The 10,925-nt window shown below is 33.6% G+C and overlaps 1 protein-coding gene across 8 annotated transcripts in view; it reads left to right on the forward strand.

The window, feature by feature from the left end:
- Positions 1 to 10,925, forward strand: part of LOC108904739 (protein lingerer) — a 46,996-nt gene that overhangs the window by 2,757 nt on the left and 33,314 nt on the right. For all 8 annotated transcript variants that reach the window (XM_018707400.2, XM_018707406.2, XM_018707405.2 and 5 more), the window contains exons 4-5: positions 361 to 802; positions 5,281 to 5,828. In XM_018707400.2, the coding sequence (XP_018562916.1) occupies positions 361 to 802; positions 5,281 to 5,828 (990 nt within the window). The remainder of the gene's footprint in view (positions 1 to 360; positions 803 to 5,280; positions 5,829 to 10,925) is intronic.

Consider the following 10,925-nt stretch of genomic DNA (forward strand, 5'->3'; position numbering starts at 1 on the left):
GCATATGACAAAGTCTCAACTTCGTGAATTTTTACTCTAATTGGATAAATTGGTGTCCCAAGTTTTATAACTTTACGTGAAACGTATTCAGAGGTATTTCAGAAAACACCTTTTAGCTTGAAAAAGAATCGTTCTATCAAGGTTTGTACTTAAAATAATCTTTTGTATCACATAGTGACAATTCACAATTAACACTTGGACCATTTTGTGTGTAAATATTCTTTCTTCACAGCGTCGTACAGAAGTATATTTTTTAATTCTTTGACAGTTAATCGTTTCATTTTTTTTTGGTGCAGGGATGATTTTCAGTTGAAGATCTCGGACTTATTTGAAAAATAATTAATCGTTATAAATTTGTAGGGTAAGTGGGAAACGCGCGTCAAGAAGAAAAAGAACAGACAAGCCTCTGCGGGAAAACAGGAAAAACAGGACGATACGGTAGCCGTGGACGATTGGAACGACACCAACCAGACAGGTGGCTCGGGTGACAAGGAGAAAGGGCGCAATAAAAGCGGGGGTCCCCCTCGTCTGCATGGCCGTCACAACGACAGCCGTGGCTGGCGCGGTCGAGAGAGGCAAGAAAACGAGCGTAACCTGGACGACGGCGGTCGTCCCGACTTCCAGCGGGACAGAGACCGCCGTGGTAGGCAGTCCTCGACGAGAGGAGGCGGGGGCGGAAGGGGCAGAGGCGGGGGCCGGGCTGGGGGCCGGTATCCACCTAGGGGCAATAGGAGCAACTCCTACAGCAAGCCTATTGACACCTGGGACAACAGTACTGCTATTGCCGCTAATCATAATGCAGGTATGTATACAGGGTGCTTATTAAGTACTTGTACAAACCTTAAAGGGTGAATATTTGATAAATTTTAAGATAAAAAGTTCATATCATCATGGGTCCGCAACGGCTTGGTTCTTGAGACATAGAGCGTCAAAAAAAATTTTTTGTTTAGTGTTCTGATTATATTTTTGTTCAATAACATGGCAATTTGACGAAATTCGGGAAACTGGGAGTATTGACGATGAGAAACTCAAATATTTACTTAGTTTTTTGTTTAATGTTAGAGGACAGCACTTACAGTGTTTTACCTGGATTTAAATAACCATAACTTTTATTCCGCACTGTATGTAATTTTTGACTAAACATTCAATTTAAGTACAAAAAGTACTCTTTAGTATTTGTTGCTGAAATCAACCGTTTTGTAAAGAAACGGGTTTAAAGTTAAACCTCTGTTGGAATTTTGTAATTAATAGTTTTTTGAAAAACAAGTGAAAAAATGTGTCTTTTATTGATTGTATTGCGATGTAACAAATTTAGATCATTTACTAGACTAAGACCAAACTGCTTCCACAAATAAGTTAACATTTACAGTAATTGCTGAAACAAAAGTTTTTTATTGAAAAGTATAAAGAGTGCAGTTACAGGATTCATAGCGGCCTGGAAAAGTCGGGGAATTCATTATTCTTCACAAAAAACGGAATAGTCGGGGAATTTTAAAAGTATTCATGAAAGTCGGGGAATTTGATGTTTGCTACTGGAAATTTTGTGAAAGCTGACCCTGGATTCTTAAAAGAAAAAACTATTTGTGGTTTTGAAACCTTTTTAAGTAGAGTTCGGGACTCGGTCGGATGATCATAGCTGTCGCGACGGCCTTTCGCTACAGCGCATCGTACGAAACCAGTAATAACGGTAATTATTGGCTTCACGTTTACTTCGTTTATACGTGATTTAATATTCCAATAATGTCGAACGCGCCAAGGGGAAAAAAATGTCCTTTTGCTGATAAAGTATGCAAATTTATTTATTTTTATTTATACCTACCTGTTTATTTATTTGTTTTTGAAGAACATACCTATGACAGCCGGTGAAAACCCCGAACTCTATTTATAAGAGGTTCTTTGTGTATAAAAAAGATTGTGGATTCCAGTCTAGAAAAAATTGTATGCATAAACACTGATTAGTGTATAAAAATGAACTACAAGTGACCTGGATTTTTTTTATAAGTCAAGGAAAACTTGAAAAAGTCAGGGAATTCTATATTACTTTTGAGCTATGAACTCTGAATTATTTCATATAACAATTTAAAAATCCATTTTATATCATTATGGAATTAAACTAAAAACAACAATTTTCTACTTTTTTTTAGTTTATGCCTGACAAAGAAAGATTTGGTTTTATGATAAATATTGATAATTTATATTTATAAACACTACATATTGATAAAATAGTATATCCTATCTCAATGATTAATAATGCTTACAGTAGCAAGATAAGAAATAACAATATTATGCACAAAAAAGATTGAAAACTTGCATTTTAAATCAGTTACATAAATCGTTTTTGTTAATTTTAAATGTAATTAAATTTAATTGAGAGAAGCATGATTGTACAGGTTGTTAAAAATGACATATTAACACTTATTAACTATATTTAGATAGACATTTACACGAGTATAATAAAAAAAAACTTAATTAAGATATGAGTTATTCAACTAAAGTGTCAATAAAATCTATATTTTTGGAATCAACAGATGAAGATCTTCACCAATAAGGAAAGAATATGCAGTGCTTCTTTTAAAATAATGTAATATTTTATGTTAATGTGGCATTGTTAGTTCTTAGACAACAAAGTGTGTACCCAATACACACTCTTTACTCACTATTTGAAATGCCCTTACCTAGATAATCTTTTGGCGCTACAATCTTAAGATACACAAGATATTATATACTACGATAAAATTGAGGAGAGCATTGTCTACGCTTCTGTTCAATTTTTACATTAATAAATCAAAAATATAAACATCTTTATTATTGTAACCTAAAGGTTATTGTCCTACTGAAATTTTAAAAACTAATAAAAAAACCTGATGTGAAACGAATAAAAAACACAAATTTTATAAAAACAAATGAGAGCTTTAGTGCGAAGGGCAGGAGCCCTTGTGTCAGGCATTCCATCGATAAGTGCCAATTTTCTCAAGCCCATAACTAAATTCTGTTTAAAATATTGATTTAAAGAATTATAATACAGAGAAGCCAGTAATAGGTGATAGGTGAATCCATGACTAGCCAGAATTGGTAAATTCGACTTTGGTCAAAGTTTTTTAGTTTCTGAAATATAGGCACTTTTTGAAATTCTCAAAAATCGGTACACCACTATGGCGGATATATGTGAACAAAGAGAACCCATACGAATCCGTTGTGTTGATCCTGGGGTCGTTATTTTGATCTATAAATGCCCAGAAAAAAAAATAAAAATTTCATTGTTTGGCAGAAAATTTTCTCAAAAATTAACAATTTTTCGGTAATTTTTTAAATAATTATTGAGTTTTGCAATATAAAATTCCAAATTTTTTAGTTTAACTAGAAGCTGATATCATAAAGAAGAAATCCTACAAGTTTCAGCTAAATCGGTCAAACTGTTTTTCATCACCAACACAAGCTTCAAAAATGCTGTTTCAAATAAATCGCATTTAAAGTTTTGATTACCGAAAACACGTGTTTAGGTCGAACGGTAAAGCTATATTAACCGTTAACGTGAATTTCAGCGCTGTGTACACTCTCTCTCTGAAAAAGAATGAAAATAAATAGAAGGACTTCAAAGAGTGACCGCAAAAATCTCGCGTTTTTTCACAATTCGCAGAGAACTAAAGGAAATAGTTATGTTTTTGGACTCAAATTACTCATCGTAAAAAATTAAGATAAGCATATCTTTTAGTTTTTTGAAAATTTTCAAAAATCACTCTTATTTAAGGGTTGAAAAGACACCCAAAATGAAGAGTTGAATATTACCAATAAATATAAAAACTTAGCATGTGAATTTTTCTATCGAATGATTCTTGATACAAAGAAAGATTTATTCTCATGACTGAAACAAGCATGTTGAATTAGAAAATCCACCCTTAAACGTGCTCAGGGGGTGGAGTCATTCCCAAAAATAGAGAATATCAGAAATAATTGTAAAAATTAAAAAAAAACAAATATTAAGATAATTCACATGCTAACAGTTTTTATATAATAATAATGTCTTTATTAGTAGGGTACATATTTATAACAAAGATTCAAGCAACCTGGTGGCGCCCTTCGATTTTACTCGCTCTTCCACGTAACCACCAGAAAAATAAGTAATTGGAAACAAATAGTATAACAAAATATAACTAAAAACTAACGTAACTAAATAAAAACTAATGCAACATACAACAAATACAACTACATAGTTCTTTGTGATAAATGAATTGTTTTAGACGTTTGCGAAAAGATGATACAGTGGGGACATTTCTAATATTAATATTATATGAATTGGTAATATTCAAATTCTTCATTTTTGGCATTTTTTCAACCCCTAAGAAGGGGTGATTTTAAAAATTTTCAAAATACTAAAAGCTATGCTCATTTCAGTTTTTTACGGCAAGCAATTTGCGACCAAAAACTTTTTTTTTAATTCTCTGGGAATTGTCAAAAAATGGGCGAAAATCACAAGTTTTTTGCGGTCACTCTTTCATTTTAAAACTACATATGTATTGTAACATTTTCATTGAAATTTAATATTTTTAAAAGTCAAAATGAACACTAGAAAAATAACCCTTAAATTTATACTAAAAATGCATTTTTTTGAACAAGTTGATCCAGTACATTTTTTTGACAAACCACCCAAGAATCATTTAAAAAGCCTTAAAACCCGGATTTTTTTTGTGAAAAAAATCATAATGAAATTCTTTTTATTGGTTCTGATAGCAAAATTTCTCTGAAATGTTTCGCTAAATACAGAATCATGAAATATCTAATTTCCTTATCTTGAAAAGTAAGAGATGTTTATTAAAGTCAAATTTAGTTATTCTAAATATTCAGCTTACCACCTCTTGTTGCGTTGGGACATCATTAATTTTATTACATGTCAGTTTATTCTTTAATTAGATAGGCAGGTTATCAATACTTTTTGTAAAACTGTTGACAATTCCAATTTCTAATATCCTTCAAATTTAAATCGTGTAAGTTCTATGGTGTTAAAAATGAATCCATAACATGTTCCGAACTATCATAATTTGTTGTTTATTAGATCAATCTAAAATACAATACATCGCAAGATAGTGCGAGTTATCCCATTTTTAATATAATAAACCCTTTACCTAAATATCAAAATATAAAGGAAAAACCACATATTATTAATTTAACACTGTATATTCATATTCTACAACTTTGTAAACAGCGTTTTTTTAAAGAAAGTAAATAATTTACAATTGCTAAGTTCCACAAAATTTTTGGCATGCAAATTTTATACTATTGCAGAAGAAACGTGGGATGAGTTCCCGGGCACTGACGAGTGGTCAACGGAGGAGTACCAAGGTAGCCTAGCCGACACCAAGGTGTTCACGCCTAGCATCCAGCCCGCCCTGGATTCTATCGCGGAGCCTCCGACCAACCAGCCTCCGGTCGACGCCACGCTGTCTGGCCAGCAGCTCGGCCAGTCCCTGCAGATGGGACAACCGTCAGTACAAATGCCGTCTCAGAGCCCCGTGCCTATGGTCGGTACCCTGACGGCCGCGCAAACGCAGTATTTCTCCCAGCTGCAGCAGAACAGCGACAGCTTAAACAAGCAGTATGCCCAGAGCCAGACTTTCCAGAGCCAGCCGTACGACAAGGGTCAGACGCAGTACAGCAGCACCACCTCGCAGCCGTACAGCAACACCCAGCCGTACTTGAACCAGACCAATACCTACGCCACTAGCGCGTACCAGCCGGTGAACAATAGCTATAATAGCACGCAGGAGCAGATGCCCGCGCAGCAGCCCACCAGGACAAAGACGCAGAGGGCCCGTGTGCCTCCTCCATCCAAGGTAAGCCGAAGACCAATAATTTTTTTTTTATCTAAACTGACAGCGTTTCCGACTTATTTACACCGGGAGCTTTCTGAGAATATTTCCTATCTGTTCCATCATTTCGAATAATAAAAGATGGAAATATTCTTAGTACAAAAGTGAAAATAAGTCAAAAATACTGTTAATTTGTATGTCATCGAATGTTTTACGACTCGTTTGAATTCATCTCTGAAGTGTTTAAGTAAGAAAATAATTGATTTTCTCTAGCTGTTAACATTGACATGGCATAAAATAATATTTAAATACAATGTGAACATTAAATTTTTATAAATATTTTGAACAGCAGTACGGTTTACTGCCTAAAATGTATAATTAAGGTTTTTTTTTTTGCGGAGAAAATAGGAAAGAAGTGAAATATAAAACGTCTGATTTTTTAATAGAAAACTTGTTGAAAATCGTTAACTTTGCTCTGGCATTTACAACTCTGGCAAATTTCCTTGTCCTTTATGTCTGCATTGGAGTTGCCTCTAATCCATATCGCCCACAACCAAATTTACGAGCTGAAATATATCTGTTGATTAGAGGATTTGATCCGGGGATCCCCATTGTCAAGATCCTGGAATCCCAACCGGTTTTCAGTCTCTAAATTTTCGGGATTGAGTTTTCCTGATCCCGAAATTTTCGAGATATTCTAAAAAAGTTGCAAAATAGACTTGAAGCGAAATACTCGGTGCCACTGCTCTCAACAGAATTGCTTGCCTATTATTTTAATATACAAGACATACAACATATACAAGAAGTTTTATTCCTAGCAAGCAGCACAAATTAGCCCAGTGGGCTTACGATGGAATAAAACTTCTTGAATTTTGAACTAAAATGATAAGCAAGCAATTTTTACTGGGTTACTTGGTGATATACTTCTTTTTGTAGTATGGATTTTTCACGGGCACCAATAAATTTTCTGCCGCAGTCGGGAGCACTGCTCAGTGCATTTTCCATTGCGTTTTACAGTGCCTTTTTAATATTTTTAAATACTTTTTGCTAAGAAACTTACTAGGTTGTTAAATGAAAGTCGTCTATTTAGTTTATTTGCATAGTTTGTTATATAAAGGTTTTTTCAATTTATGTAAATTTAGAGATCTCATTGATTCTTGAAAAAGAATAACTAACATAAAGACTGATTTTAAATCTGGTTAGTCTGACTCTGATTAGATCTGCGTAAAATGTCAAATACTAAAAATAAAGTAACCTACCTGACCTCGTTTGTTTTTTTTTTAAAGAAATTTTATTGTTAATTCATAATAAATATTGTTTATCAACCAATTGTGCATTTTAATGAAATATTTGAAGAATGTTCCTACATATACATAAGTATTTATTATAATATTTCGTTTGTTCATAATTTTCGAGATGAAAGAAATAATAAAAAACCATATGATGCGTTTTGAGAAAAAAAAAAGTCACGCGACGGACTCGAGCCAGCGATCTCGTGACTGTCAGTCCCGAACGCTACTAATTAGGCCACGCTCCCAATTGAAGAATGTGTCACATCTAGTGGATTTAGCTGTCAGGTAAAACTTCAAAATCGATTATCTCGGTAATTTATGAACGTTGTGTCGAACTACTTCGAAAAATTCTTATTCAAGGTCCAAACTACACGTACCATAAATATCAAAAATTACAAAAATCCGACTACCTTACCTTCTCCTTGTTAGCCAAATTTCTCAATTGACCCTGGTTTTGGAGATAACCTAACTTAAAAGTGCCAAACTCGCGATTTTTTGACGTCTTTGAGGTTATGTTACATGGAAAGATCCATTTTTTTGCAGAAACCATTAATGGGGTCTTAAAGTACTATACTTACTCTTTAAAACGTTTTCCCCGATATCGTTTTTCGTCTGAGAAATCGCATGTTGTTCAGTAATTTAACTTATTTCTCGATTTTTGAATATATTCACAATGCAGTAAAGTGTATCATATCTCGATAAAAATTAAGAAAGCTAATATGCCTATGGCCGATTTAAAAATGATTGAGTTACTATTCCAAGCCATTTCAAAACAGACCATGCTGTAAAAAAATTAATAAATAAAAACGTAGTTACCTTGTTCATAATATGTACAGTAGACGGATGCGTCCAATAGCAGTCGTGAACGGACACAAAAGTAATGCCTGCTCTCTCGCAGTGCAGGGACGTGAGCATCATATGGCTGGAATCCAAGGAGTGGATGAAATTCGGAGGGAAGGCGTTTTTCTGCTTCATCACGTTCGGCCTCCTACGAAAGGTGTCAAACATGTAAATATGTACAGAATTTACCAAAAAAAAAAACAGGAATATTATGGGTGTCATTTATTCAGACATCTGCAGATGTGGAGGCAGGTTTTCTGGATCGATGTATGCAGATACTCAAAATGTTCACTTACTCGTATTTATCAATCGGATAAGAGCTGTACATGTTCGGCATGCTCAATTTCTTATACTTAAAGTAAGGCTGTACGATAGGCAGGCCAAGCGGTGTGACCCATTCCACGTGTTGGCATCCCACGGCGGATATCAGTCTTGCGCATTCCGTGAACCAGTCCTGGATTTCCCTGGTTGAGGTGAACATGGACCTCAGAGATTCAAAGGTGCGTCCTGCAAATTAATTTAAACAAAACAACTCACTAAACGGAAGAGCTTCGAGATAAATTCAAAATATGTATCCACAAATGAAACAAATCAGTCTTGAAGTATGTACGGGATGAACCAATTGAGAGACTTTTCAGGAGATTCCCGTATTTCCTCAAGATGTAGACAAAAAGTTAAGTAATTGATATGTTTCGAGTTTGGTTTTTGAAAAAAATTGAAAAACAAAAATCACAAATCGGAATCAATACTTGCTTAGATAACACTTTTCATTTTTAGTCTTGTTTTGTGCTATTTATTAAATACGTTATTTTTGTTTTGTTCTCAGTTTTTTATATTGAATCCGTGACATCTGAACTACTTTTTTTCAGGCCGTTTTGAGAAATTCGAGGAACTCGCCCAAAAGTGTCAAAATTGTCCCATGTCCTATTTAAACGACAAATCAAATTTCGTACCTGTTAAGTAGGATGATGCTGCCCACACAGACTCCTTGGGAAAATCGTCTATATCCTTCAGTTGCTTAGCGATCTGTAATCGAGCCCCGAACCTAGTCACCCCATACACTGTCGTCATTATGGTTTGTTTGATGACTTTCCTCTTAACAAAACCTTCGAGAATTTTGGCAATCTAAAAGTAAACACGACTTTTACTTTCATTTCATAGTAATAGTCATGTCGCTATAATATTTGAACATCGATGAGTTGACGTCCGCTATTTTCTTGTTGAAATGTGCAGAGGAAGGCAGTAGAAAAGGTGTCTCATCTCGTGAGTAAATTTTTTTCATTAGCAACATTGTTTTTTTTTTAAACAATTTGGATCGAAAATCAGTTTTTCCAATATATTGGAAAAACTATCGATTTTAGAGAAACATGTTCAACAAAATCGGATAAACTGTTTAAAAGTTATTGCAAAAAAAAACATCAAAAAACGTAGAATTAAACAATTACAAGTATATTACAGTATATTAAATAAGTACAATTACAGTATATTAAAATTAACACTAAGAAGAAAAAAAAGAAACAAAAACGTTATACACATTGCACCTAAGTGAATTAACACTTGTATTGTGCAAGCACAAAATCCATTAAGTATATGCTGTATATACAATAATATGAGTAAAATTCAAATTATTATTATCATCTTTCGTATTAGCTAGGATATTATTCAATCAATGACAAAAAAGACAAATAGTTGTTACTTATGTATGTTTTGCAGAGGTGCGAGTATTTTTTAAAGCTTTTGGTTCTTCTTATTTCTAAGGGTAACAAGTTGTATGTCTTGGGAGCTAAATGTGTCGCAAATCTCAAACCTATGGTTTTATTATTAAAAGGTGTTAGTAAAGCTTCGTTTGACATACTCCGAGTTACCCTAACATTCATTATCAACTGTTTTTCATTTTTAAATACATTTGTACACAACGAATGGAAATACAAAGATCTAATATTACATATTCCATCCTTGAAAAGTAAACTGGTCGGGTATAATTTATTTTTTTTTAAAATGATTTTTAATATATAATTTTGTACAACAGATAGCTGTTTTAAAGTCGTATTATATAAACCACCCCATACCAGAATACCATAGCGATAAATGGATTCCACTAGAGATTTATAAACTATAAGTAATATTTTTTTGCTTAAGATATCTCTTAATTTGTAGAATCTAAAAATCAGTTTTCGAGTGTTCGCTGTTAATTTATTTATATGCTGCTCCCATTTAATGTTTTTGTCAATTACGATACCTAAATATTTTATGGAATATACTTCATTTATTACCATGCTGAAACGTTCAATATTAATCCTATCATAGTTGGGCCTATTTTTGCTGGTAATTGAAAATGCTATGTATTTGGTTTTACCAGCATTTAGAGATAACTGATGTCCATCTAACCATATTTTAATAGCAGTTATGCCACGTTCCATTTGTTCTTTAACTGTATCCCAGGTATCACCAGAGAAAATGACTACAGTATCGTCTGCATATGACAGTATTTTACCACTAGTATTTAAGAATAACAAAGAATTTAAATATATTATAAAGAGTATGGGCCCTAAAACAGTGCCCTGTGGCACACCTATTTTAACTTCCTGGGGATCACTAAGACAATTATTAACTCTAACATATTGCATTCGATCAGTTAAATAACTAGTAAAAAGCTTTAGCACATTTCCTCGAATTCCATAACTATGCAGCACATTAAGAAGCTTGTCATGAGGCACTGTATCAAATGCCTTAGCCAAGTCTAAAAACACTGCAGCACACTTTCTACTTGAATCCAGATTGTCTGTGATTTCCTTTACTACTTCATACATTGCATCCTCTGTACTTTTACCTTCCAAAAAACCAAACTGATGTGGACTCAATATATTGTTATTTTTAAGAAAACTTACAAGCCTAGTTTTAAGACATTTCTCAAAAATTTTTCCAAAATTATTTATCAAGCTAATAGGCCTGTAATTGGATATTCTCGTATTATCACCATTTTTAAATA

Source organism: Anoplophora glabripennis, unplaced genomic scaffold, assembly GCF_000390285.2.
Source record: "Anoplophora glabripennis isolate ALB-LARVAE unplaced genomic scaffold, Agla_2.0 scaffold195, whole genome shotgun sequence".
In the NCBI taxonomy this organism is placed as follows: Eukaryota; Metazoa; Arthropoda; class Insecta; order Coleoptera; family Cerambycidae; genus Anoplophora; species Anoplophora glabripennis.